The sequence below is a fragment of the Myotis davidii genome, unplaced genomic scaffold (genome assembly GCF_000327345.1).
Source record: "Myotis davidii unplaced genomic scaffold, ASM32734v1 scaffold401, whole genome shotgun sequence".
Taxonomy (NCBI): domain Eukaryota; kingdom Metazoa; phylum Chordata; class Mammalia; order Chiroptera; family Vespertilionidae; genus Myotis; species Myotis davidii.
The window spans coordinates 633,802-646,573 of record NW_006291020.1 but is presented as its reverse complement, the minus strand read 5'-3'; the positions used below and the strand labels follow the sequence as shown (position 1 = coordinate 646,573).

At 42.8% G+C, this 12,772-nt stretch overlaps 1 protein-coding gene across 1 annotated transcript in view; it reads left to right on the top strand.

The window, feature by feature from the left end:
* Positions 1 to 12,772, top strand: part of GPR89A (G protein-coupled receptor 89A) — a 51,873-nt gene that overhangs the window by 32,518 nt on the left and 6,583 nt on the right. Inside the window, exons 7-9 of the mRNA XM_015564264.1 lie at positions 6,531 to 6,710; positions 8,741 to 8,829; positions 9,681 to 9,863. Coding sequence (XP_015419750.1) covers positions 6,531 to 6,710; positions 8,741 to 8,829; positions 9,681 to 9,863 — 452 coding nt within the window. The remainder of the gene's footprint in view (positions 1 to 6,530; positions 6,711 to 8,740; positions 8,830 to 9,680; positions 9,864 to 12,772) is intronic.

Below are 12,772 nucleotides of genomic sequence, written 5' to 3'. Positions count from 1 at the left end.
CAGGGAATTTCATCTTACTCATTTCCATTATAAGTTACAGCATCATCAAAGACAGTGTCTAGTCCTGTGTGAAAGAAAATTTTCAAATATAGTCATATTTCCTGACTTGCGATCAATTCTCTTGAGGTGAATTATTGGAATAACTTATGTTTGAAGGTATTCTACATTGGATGTTCTAAAAGCCTATTATCTGGAATGTTTACAAACTGTTTCATGCCTGACTTCAACCTTTTCAACTTCCTTTCTCTTAACTACTTTAAAAAACTCTTCAGGTCTTCAACTATTGTTATTGTTTTTGTCATTTTAAAAGCATGTTTAAAATGTATGTTTTCAAAGTGGAATTTGTGGGTAAAAGCATAAGCTCTAGACTCAGACTATCTGAATTGAATCCTTGGCCTACAACTCACAGTGACCTTAAACTAGTTACTTTATCTCCTCATGTCTTGAAAAATGGGAATAATAATAATGAACTGACATGTAAAGGTCTTAGAACACTGAGTTATAACTCATAGCTAAGGAAAATTATTGAACTTATTAATAATCTGCAGAATAATCATTTGGTTTTAATGCTTTGCCTTCATTTATTCATTCATTTGGTAATTATAGAAGGCCTAGATTATTCCAGGCACTGTACTAAATGCTGAATAGTACGTAGAAATCCAGAGGTGAACAGGATACTCAGTCTCCACCTTCATGAAGCTTATTAGTCCACTGTCTTTATTCAAATTATTATTGCCCATGTAACAGTGATTACAGAGGTTTTAAATTGCATGAGTGGTTTTGCATTTCATGTTCCTTCCTTCAACACCTTTTATAGTAAGACCCAAGATCAGGTCAAAGAAGCCTTAGAGGTAACAATAGAGATTCGAATGATAGAGGCCCAGATTCATCCACCAATTGCCTCCATTTCTGTATATCTTTACTAGGATATTGAAAGCAGGTACACATAGGTATACATTTATTTACTTAAATGTTTTGTTTTTATTCTATGCAGTTGATTTTACATGAATGAGCATGAATGCAGATTTTAAAAACATAATAATAAAAGCAACAGTATTCAATAGTAAGAGACACTTATATAGAAACAGTACTATTTTGATTCCTAAGAACCTTCTCCCTTTTACTATATTTCTTTTATTCATACCGAGATGAATGTAAAGTCATTGCCCATGTCAGGTGTGGATGTGTATTTGTAAGCCACCTGATCGCTAGTCATGGTGAGTCCTTGGCTCTGATGTACCCCTAATGACCTTGTCTAAGGGTCTGGGATGGTGCGTGGCCCTGCGATAGGTCTTACTAATTTGAGTGGCTCTCAGATGAATAAGTCTCCTAATTTGACCTAATTACCACAGCTGTGTACCCAGTGCAGCCAGCAGGGCAGGCAGACAGCTAGCATGGTAATACTAGGGCCCTGGGGCTTCATACAATGCCCTTGTTATTTACCAAAATATAGAAAAACTGTTTCACAAACACAGACTGTCTTCCAATTTAACAGCAGAGGGCCATAGTGAGGTGACATACAAGAAAAATAACATGTTAGAAACAAAAAGCTGATGGTTGAAAATGGAGACAGGAAAAAGGTACACTGTCTTCTCACATGGAACACTGAATAGATGAGCTTCACAGTATTTAGGAACATTCATCAAAAACTAGTTCAGCCTCGAGCAATGGTCAGAGCATCGACCCACCAAAGGGTCATGGTTTCGATTCCCAGTCAAGGGCACATACCTCGGTTGCACATTCAATCCCTGGCCCTAGTCAGGGTGTGAGTGGGAGGCAACCAATCGATGAGTCTCTCTCACATTGATATTGTTTTGACCCCCGTTGGGGTGTGTATGGGAGGCAACCAATCGATGTTTCTCTCCTCTCTCTCTCTCTCTCTCTCTCTTCCTTCCTGTCTCTCTTTAGTGTGACCATACTGGTATAGTGATCAAGCCTTTCAGCTTCCTTCTGCTTGAGAGAATTAGTGATTCATTTTGCTTTGTCCTTCTGTTGATTTAGACATTAAAGCTTTTGTATTGGTAACCCATGATATAGCTGAAATATAGTCTCTATTCACAAACAATAATAGTACAATTTTGAAATTATGGTTTTGCAGAAGATAGAAAATATAGCTGTGCAACTACACCATGGTATAATGAAAAGAACTTGAACTAAATCACATTCCTATGAACTTGTTAAGTGGTCACAAGCAAATACTCATTTGTAAGATACTCATTTAGTCAATGCCAGGGCTGACTAAAGGGTCAGTACGGTCCCTTTCTACCCACAAATTCTGAATTCACAGTACTTCACATAGCTTGTGACATACAAAAGAAACTAGAAACTATATCATGTAAAAGTTAGATGCAAGCTATTATTATGAAAGAAAAATCTTAACCTCTATCCTTGATATTTTAGTCTCTCTTTTGAAAATGTGTAGTGATAGGGAAAAAATACATATTCACCTATGGAATGTCAACACCAGCCACAGCTGCTGTCAGACCATAGCAGAGGAGCCTGGCCGGCGTGGCTCAGTGGTTGAGCATCCACCTATTCCCTTTCCCTTCCTCTCTGAAATCAATCAAAATAAATAAAATTTTTAAAAACCATCATAGAGCCCTAGCCGGTTTGGTTCAGTGGATAGAGCGTCCGCCTGTTTACCGAAGGGTTCCAGATTCGATTCAGGTCAAGGACATGTACCTTGGTCGTGGGCACATCCCCAGTAGGGGGTGTGTAGGAGGCAGCTGATCGATATTTCTCTCTCATCGATGTTTCTAACTCTCTACCTCTCTCCCTTCCTCCCTAAAAAGAAATCAATAAAATATATTAAAAAATAAATTTTAAAAAATTAAAAAAAAAATAAAAACCATCATAGAGGAAATTTCCAGGAATGGCACTATATAAAGATTTCAAGCAATTCCTTCAATAGAAAGTCATAAAAATGGTTAAAAACAAATATTTGAAAGCCCTGGAAAATAAACAGGCAGAAATTTGAGAAGGGTATCAGGTGACTGCCTGTGTGTGGCTGATTTGCCCAGGGGTGCTCTTCAGCCCCACCCTACCTCCCAGCATTCACTCACGTGTACAGATTGATAGAGTTCAAGTCAGCAAAGGGACTGGAAAACTAAAAGGAAATTTTTAGAAGCAAGAGAAATGCAGAGGGATAAGATCTAGAATCTACGTGTAAACTCTGCCCAAATCTCTGCCTCATCATTAAAAAATATATGCAAAGTAAACACCAGACAGCCCAAGAAAACACTAGAAGGGGGTCTACCCTTGACACAGATTTGCCGATCCACAAAGGTTACATGCTGTATGATTCTACTTGTATAACATTTTTGAAATGACAGAGTGGAAATGGAAAACAGAGCCGTGGTTGCCAGGGTTTAAGAGGGGCTGGAGGTGGGAGGAGGGAAGTGGGCTGTACAGGGGCAGCATATGTGATCCTTGTCGTCATGGAGATGTTCTGATCCTTGACTGCATCGGTGTCAATACCCTGGTTGTGATACTGTACTTTAAATTTGCAAGATGTTTCCATTGGGGAAAGCATGGGATCTATCTATATTATTTTACAACCACATGTGAATCTATAATTTTCTCAAAGTAAAACGTTTAATTAAAAAAGGAAAGTATGCCCTGGCCAGTGTGGCTCAGTTGGTTGAGCATCATCCCATGCACTGAAAGGTTACCGATCTGGCAGGAGCCTCCCCGCCTCTGCTGTAGGCGGGTAGTAAGGAGCGGGGGTCCTGGACTGTGAGAGGGATGTCTGACTGCCCGCTTAGGCCCGATCCCCCCAGGGAGTGATCCTCCAAGGGGTCCCAGACTGCGAGAGGGCACAGGTCAGGCTGAGGGACCCCCAGAGTGCACAAATTTTTGTGCACTGGGCCTCTAGAGTGTGTGTGTGTGTGTGTGTGTGTTTATTTTTTAAAATTTTATTAAAATACAAAGAAAGGGAGGGACGGAGGGAGGGTGAAAGAAAAGTAGCCTGGCCAGGTGAGGGTGGCTTAGTTGTTTGTACACCAGAAAGGTTGCAAGTTCAGTTCCTAGTCAGGGCACATACCTAGGTTTCAGGTTCAATCCCCTGTTGGGCGTATACAGGAGGCAACCAATTGATGTTTCTCTCTCACATCTGTTTCTCTCTCTCTCCTCCCTCTCTCTCTCTCTCTTCTCCTCTCTGTAAAATCAGTAAACATATCCTCAGGTAAGGGTTTAATAATAAATTTTAAAAGAAAAAGAAAAGCAATTGCTGACTTCCCACCAGAAGCGGAGACCAGAGAACAGCATGGTAGCATATTTAAACCACAGGAAACATTGTCAGCCTCTTCACTTTAAGACAACCACCAGACTGCAGCCCAGAGCTTATGTTTCTCCAGATTGTGGGTTTTTGAAAGGCATTCGGCTAATAATAGATATATTCTTGCTCCGGACCTGCCCGTAAAATCAGGAGACAATAGTGATGATGATCATGGTGGTGGTGGTGGTGGTGGTGGTGCCAGTGAAGAAAAGTTCAAGGTCAAAGTCAGCGGCGTCTGTAGTACCTCATATTGGTTTTTATTCCTTTTACCACATCTCAGGGAGTTCGTTGTTCCTTTTTCTTTTTTGAATATATTAATATTTATTTTTTATATGCGACGTATTTGATAAAAGGAAAATCGGTTTAGAGGCAAATGATAAAAGTGAAAGTGATTGTTGAGAGCAAGGCCATGCTTGTCAGGGTGCAGCCAGCTCGCACTTCTAGGTCCTGCCTCTGCCTGTGGGGAGGCCTCGTGCAGGGTCAGTCCCCCTGGCAGCGTCAGCCAGTCCCACTCACAGCCGGGCACTCTGTTCGTTGTGCTGTAAACACTGGGACTAAGGAAACTAGAAATGGCTCTGTGCGCCCTCCCCCCGCACTGCCTCTCCCTCACTCCAGCATGGTAAGCTGAAGTCACGTTCAAGTGGATGAGACCTCCTTCCTTAGGTACATACTTGCTCCAGCTTTTCCACCTCTGACAATGGGGAAACTATGGGTGATGAGTCTTGTCAAGTCAGAAGCTCCCAGGTCTGCGCCGCTTCTTGGTCATTACTTACCCCTCCCAGCAATGCTGTTACAGTGGGCGTGTGTGTAATTAGGGAAAAGGCAGGAGGAGCCAAGTTGGAGATATAGTCCATCCCAGGCAAAGGTCATTTTGAAGAATAGCTAGGTCAACAAGGCCCACCTAATGTTCTTTGCTGTTAATGCCATTTTAACCAATAGCTTAAAAAATGTAGCCCATAGAACTCCCGTTTGGTGTTTGGTCCCATTGGTACATTTGCATAATTACCAACACTGCTGCTTCCTCCTCCGCACTTCTGTCTCCTGTCACCCAAAAATTGTTCTGAGTGTAATTTTTCTTTAGTTTTACTACCTATTTGTATTAGACTCATGCTGGTTTATTTTAGGCCAGTAGGCTTTGACCCATTTATATACAAATTATCTTAGTTTTCCTCACAAAGACTGTTTTTTGTTGCTGTTTTTAAATATATTCTATTTCAGAGAGGAAGGGAAAGAAAGACAGAAACATCAATAAGAGAATCCTTGATCGGCTGCCTTCTGCATGCCCCCTAGTGGGGATCGAGCCCGCCACCCAGGGCATGTGCCCTTGATGGGAATCAAACCCAGGACCCTTCAGTCCCCAGGCCAAGGCTCTATCCACGGAGCCAAACCGGCTATGACCAAAGACCCTGTTCTTAATACCTATGTGGTGGGCTGGAACATGCTAGCAGCTCCCGCTGAGGCAGTGGGCTCGCTATAGACCTGGAGGGCAAGAGGAAGGCAGAGGAAGTTTCCTGTTAACTGATTCAGCAGTGGGAGGAGATTGGAGTTAGAGGGAGAGTGATGATGTTTAGAAGAGTGCAGGTTTGTGTGGTAGTGCTGGCTTTTTCTTTTTGTGTCTGCTTTTGGAAAGAAACATTTATTGCGTTCCTAGCCTGTGCCTGGCCCTTTAGTTAGGTGTGTTAGCTGTTACTCTCTTTTGGCCTGAAATGATAACAGTAATAGCTATTAATATGTGTACAACTTTGTAGTTGACCACATGAATTTATATTATTTCATTGGTCTTCACAACTCTCCATAGATGAGGAGATGAAAACTCTAAGGTCTCTTAGCATCTGAGTGGCAGACCAGTCCTCACGTGTGTTACCTACTCCCTGCGCCATGGTCCTCACCCGGCACATCGCCCGGGTGCACACTCCCCTCAGCCACAAGGTGGGGAAACGGGGGGCTCCCGAGGGCCTCCCGCCCTGAGCACCTCAGCAGATGCAGAGGCGGGTCTGAGCCTAGAGTCCCAGCCGTGGGCAAACTACGGCCCACGGGCCGGATCCGGCCCGTTTGAAATGAATAAAACTAGAAAAAAAAAAAAACCATACCCTTTTATGTAATGATGTTTACTTTGAATTTATATTAGTTCACACAAACACTCCATCCATGCTTTTGTTCTGGCCCTCCGGTCCAGTTTAAGAACCCATTGTGGGCCTCGAGTCAGAAAGTTCGCCCACCCCTGGCCTAGATGGTGGGTGGGAATGACTATGAGGGTTTATGCTTCTTGCCGAGCTGTTTGTCATTTGTTTGTTATTTGGGGACTTTGTTTGTTTCCATTGCAGGATGGCAATGACCCGGAGAACCATGTTCCAGAAGGGGGAGGTGCATAACAAGCCGTCGGGATTCTGGGGGATGATAAAGAGCATTACCACTTCAGCTCCAGGAAGTGAGAGTATCCTCCGTCCCTCTGCTTGATCCTTTTTCCCAGTTATATTGGATACTCAGCATTATGGTGGTCTCGGGTGTGCACCATAGCGATCAGACACGTGCATGTGTAACTTACAACATGGTCCTCCCTGTCAGTCTAGGGCAAGAGGAAGAAGTAGTATTGGGATAGTCTCTCCCACGGCAGCTGACTGCATCCAGGGTCCAGCTGGCCAGGCACAGTCATCTTTCCAACACCCACAGGTGATCATCACATCATGGGCTGAAGGGCCCTAACAAGTGAGTCTTTCCATTTTACAGATGAGGAAGTAGACCAGAGGAAGTTGTCACGCAGTGGTTTGTGGCAAAGACAGAGCAGAACTGTGGTCTCCCTCTCTTGGCTCTTTCCGCTGCGCTGCCACTTGCCCAGCTCTGAGCAATGACGACAGAACGGAACGGCTCCCTAAGCGGGTGGTTTGTAAGTAAGACCAGAGGGGCCTGTTTCTTAAGCAGTCAGTTTCCTAAACAACTTTTAAGCAGCTCTGTATCTCCAGTGACTTTTTGGTTTAAAAATCAAGGATTTTGGTTAATGGATTATTCTTGGCCCTGCTGGTTACAGTGTTAAACTAATTCCCAAAATGAGTGGCTAAATCTTGTGAGTCCCAGGCTTTTAGGTCAAAACTTTGGGGACCCAGGACTGAGGTGGCATAATCCTGCTTCTCTGCCTGGGGAAGCACACATTCCCTTTTGCTTCCACTGGAGGGAAAGGATGTGCCCTCCTCCAAGGAGCTTATGCCTAATCATGAGAGGAGCGGGCACGTTAACTAGTTAAACTCTATTGTTTGTTGGCAGCCACTACTGAGGAAGGATCTGTAGGGCTGATCTGTGAAATCGGGAAAATCACAGAGGAAGGAAGATGCAGATTAAAGTCTATGCTGTGTCAGAAGGGCCGTCTTTACTATTATTACATAAGAATCCATAAAAGCAGAAGTTGAGGATGAAGCTATCTTAGTGACAGTAAGTCAGTTCAACAAAAGCATCAGGATTCTCTAACCACTCTGAGCCCGTTTCCTAACTGGGGAGAGGAATAGCACGGCCTCGCTGATCTGGGAAGTGGCATAGTGTCATGGAAAGAGCAGGCCTGGAGCAGGACGGATCTGACTTTGCATCACGCCTGTCCAGCTGCGTGACTTTCAGCAAGTTATTTGCCTCTGAGCTTTACTTTCCTTGTCTGCAAAATGGGTAACGCCTATCTTATGTGATTGTTGTGAGCATAGTAGAGGATCATGTCTCTAAAGAACGAAAGAAGGTCTATAAATCCTAGGCTGTATTAAAAGTTAGTAAAGATTAACTCAGCTAGTGTAGCTCAGTGGTTGAGCATCAACCCAGTGATCCTATTTCTAGGAATATATCCTAAGAAACCCAAAACACCGATCAGAAAGAATGTCTGCGCCCCTATATTTACTGAAGCATTGTTTACAACAGCTAAGATCTGGGAACAGCCCAAGTGCCATCAGTAGATGAGTGGATAAAAAGCTGTGGTACATCTACACCATGGAGTACTATGCAGCTGTACAAAACGAATGAGCTCTTACCCTTGGAGACAGCATGGAGGGACCTGGAGAGCATTGTGCTAAGTGAAATAAGCCAGTCAGAGAAAGACAAGTATCACACGATCTCACTCACATGTGGAATCTAAGGAACAAAATAAACTGATGAACAAAATAGATCCAGAGGCATGGATGCATGGAACTGACTGACAGATTTCGGAGGGAAGGGGCTGGAGGGAGTCAGGAAGAGAATAACCAGAGAACTTGCATGCACATGTGCACAGCCCATGGACAGGGACAATAGTGTGAAGGCCTGGGGTGGAGCAGGGGCGGGGTGCAGGGGAGCAAGGGGGGGAGTGGGGGACTTCTGAAATAGTGACAGCAGGAAATTGAAAATCTAGGCAGTTCCTAGAATCCACACTGTAGGAGAAACCAAAAACATGCTTTCTTCATGCCTATTTCTTGAAACTCCTGTGTGGTTTAAACCTTGATGCCCACTCTGTGCCAGACCTTACTCTGATTCAACAGGAAGTGGATGCTTTGGAAGAACTAAGCAGGCAGCTTTTTCTGGAAACAGCTGATCTACATGCTACCAAGGTACCGAGCAAGGGAACTGAAGTGTGCTTTTGTCAGTGTGATCAACGTGAGGACAAGACTGCATGGCTTTTTAGTGTCCTGTACAGCCAGTCAGTGCAAGAGACACTCCATAGCTTCAGTGTTGGTCACGAAGGATTGGAGTCTGCTCTCTCCGCACCATTGCTCCTCCCCCAGCAAAGCCCTTACTGGAATGCTCTCAGTAATAGAAAGCAGTGGGGTAGTCAGAAGAGGCTTTTCAGCCGCTGGGAGGGGGCGTACACCACTCCCCCTGACCCAGGATCCCGATGGCCGCTCCTCTGGTTGCTCTTTATTCCCTCACAAGTTAGTTATATTGTAAACGCAAGAAGACTCTTTGCGGCCATGACCTAGCCCCATTTTAAAGGTTCCAGAACAAGAAGTGAACTAAGGACAAGAAGTAACTTTTCTATTTACGCCTAAAATGCAACACAATTTAAATATGCAAAAGTCTCTTCATTAAAGTTGTTCCAACTATTTTAATCCTTATTGAGGATCACTTCACAGGAGTAGCCCCACAGGAGAGAGGTGAACAGAAGCCTCGGGGACAGAGAGACCTGAGCCTACCTTCCCCTCCTCGCTAACTAGACGGCCGGGGGCACGTTATTTAACCTCTGAGCTTCAGTTATGAAGATTAAAGTAGATAATGCATGCAAGATGTTTGTCTCACTTTCTGGCTTAAAGTAGTAGTCAGTAAATGCTGCCACTACTGTTGTTCTTTTATTATTATTACCATGTGTGGTTTTTTTATTTAGCCTGAACAAGTAATGCATTTTTGTTATATATAAACTTACATTGTGCTGAGACTGACATGTTTTGTGTTTGTTTTCCCTCAGGAGAGAATAGAATACTCCAAAACTTTCAAGGGGAAATATTTTAATTTTCTGGGTTACTTTTTCTCTATTTACTGTGTTTGGAAAATTTTCATGGTAAGTATATTATTTTCACCTGTCAGAGTTCAGGTGATCTTCCCTGGTAATGGCAGAAAGAGGAAAGTGGGTTTGATGGAGGCATGGAACTAAATTCCAGCCTAATTTTTCAAATCCGGTTGAGTCAACAGAGAAGGCGGTCTTTCACGTATTTGAGCCTCTCTTTTCCTTCTCCTTTTTAGCTCACCCCAAAAAGGGATGTTGCATTTTTCTTGTGTCAGAAATCAATAAGGTCTTAGATTATGAAGTGTATGAAGCAAACGTAAAAGTTTCTTTCTTTCCATTCTGCTTTCCATATTACCCATGAGAATGTGACTGTAATTCAACTCCTAGCTGCAGCTCAGAGCAGAAACCCCTGTCCTTTAAATAATGTGTGTATACCTAAAAGCTCAGTCCAAAGCAAATTCTGAAGTGTGCTTCTGTAGATAAATTCAGCCTGTGTGTCTATAGGTCTTACTCTGGTGTGGCTCTCTCCTAATGTGGACTCTGTATAGGCATTTTATGTACATTACTCATCTTTACCCGTGGCTCACCTGCAGGTGTTAATGGGTTTCAGTGCGAGTATAGAAAAGGCTGATTTGAGTTTCTGGTTTGGTAACCTTCCCACTGGCACTGTATTTGCACAGAGGAGCTTGTTAGTTCATTTTGATCAGTGTAGATGAAAGGAAGATTCTGGATTTAACGGATCTAATGTTAAAATAATTTGATGTCAGTGCCTATTCAGATGACTTTTTAAAATTTATTTTTATTGATTTTAGAACAGAAGGGGGGAGAGAGAGAGAGAGAGAGAAACATCAATGATGAGAGAGAATCATTGATCTGCTGCCTCGTGCACGCCCCACACTGGGTATGGAGCTAGGAAACCAGGCCTGTGCCCTGACTGGGAATTGAACCGTAACCTCGTGGTTCATAGTTCTACACTCAACCACTGAGCCACACCGGTTGGACTCAGATGCCATTTTAAAATCTTGATTCATTCAGTGGGAAAGGACGAGTGAAGATAGTGTCCAATTAGCTAAGCTACTGAAAGCTTTTTCCTGAGATGCAGCCTTTAGGGGAGCATATCATATTTTCTTTCTATTACATTTGACATTCAGTATTATGTTAGTTTCAGGTGTAAAGGGTAATAGTTATACGTTTATATAATTGGTAAAGTAATCCCTGGGAAGTCCAGTACCCACCTGGCACCATCCATAGTTGCCACAATATTAGTGACTATTTTCCCTGTGCTGTACTTCACATCCTCATGGCTGTAACTGCCAATTTGTCCTTAATCCTTCCCCTTTTTAACCCAGCCGCCCAATCCCTCTCTCAAGTGGGAACATATTTTTTTAACAGTTTTATTGAGATATAATTGACATTCACTAAATGCACATATTTAAAGTGTACAGTTTGCTACATTTTAACAAATGTGCGCCTATGCAGCAGCCATCACCACAATCAAGGTAGAAAGCATATCCACCTACCACTGCCAGAAGTTTCCTTGTAGCCCCTCGAGATGCCCCTCTCCCACATCCCATCTCCAGGCAGCCACTGACCTGCTGTCATCCTACACTGGTTTATTTTTTCTAGAACTTTCTACAAATGGAGTCTTATAGTATGTACACTTTTTCTGTCTGGCTTCTTTTACTCAGCATAATTATTTTAAGTTCCATCCACGTTATTGTATCAGTAGTTTATTCCTTGTTATTGCTGAGTTGTATTCCATAGTATAGGTATACCACAATTTGGTTCTCTCCTCTCCTGCTGGTGGAGATCTGTTTGTTTCCAGTTTGGGGATATTATAAATAAAGCTGCTGTGAATATCTCTGTAGGAGTCTTTTCTCTTGGGAGAAAACAGCTGGGTCATATGGCAGATGTATGTTTAGCTTTTGGAGAAACGGCCAAATTTGAACCATTTACATTCCCACCTGCAGTGTATGAGAGTTTCATTTACCCCACATCCTCACCAGCACCTCAGATGGCAGTCCTTTGAACTTTGGACATTCTAATACAGCGGTCGCCACCTTTCGGACCTCACCGGTTGGCGACCGCTGTTCTGATAGGTATGAGATGGCATTTAGTTCACATTCCCTAAGGCCTAATTAGGTTGAACAACTTTTCATGTGCTTATTTGCCACCTGTTCATGTTCTTTGATGATATATCTATTCAAATTTTTGCCAGTTTTAAAATGTTTGTTTTCTTATAGTTCTATGAGTTTTTGCTTCAAGTATTTTAAAGCTCTATTATTAGGTACATACACATTTTAGAGTCATTATGAACCCTGAGTCAATGACGAGAAGAATCGCCGCAGTATTGAAGGCAAAAGGCAGCCCAACGAAGTACTGATGGGGTGGTCATAATAATCTGGCCACTCAGTGTATATATTTTTTAATTCTCTTCCTTTTTAACCTATTTGCATTTTATATTTAAAGTGGGTTTCTTATAAGCAACATTGAGTTGGGTTTTGCTTTTTCATCCAGTCTGACCATCTCTGCCATTTACTTGGCATGTTTAGACCAGCTGTCAGCCATCTGTAGCCCACAGGTGAAATCCAGCCACCACCTGCTTTTGTAAATAAAGTTTTATTGGAACACAGCCAAGCCTATTTGTCTACATATCATCTGCAGCTACTCTCATACTACAGCTACAGCATTTGCCAACCCCTGGTTTTGAGCATTTACATTTAATGTGGTTATTCATATGGTTTGCTGTAAAACAACCATAATACTACATGTGTTTCATTTGTCTCAGCTGTTTTCTGCCCTTTTCCCTTTTTTCTGCCTTCTTTTGGGTTGACTTTTTTCATGATTCCATTTGCTCTGCTTTGTTGGCTCGTTAGCTTTAACTGTCTTTACTTCAGTGGCTGCTTTTGGAGCCCTCGGGAAATACTGCAGGGAGTGAGCCTGGAGCTCCTTTATCCTCCTGCCCTGGCATCTCCCAGATCTTCCTTTCTGGCTCTGATAAATTCAGACGTATATGCCATAGCCTATTCCCCTGTTCTCTTCACAGAAGAGAT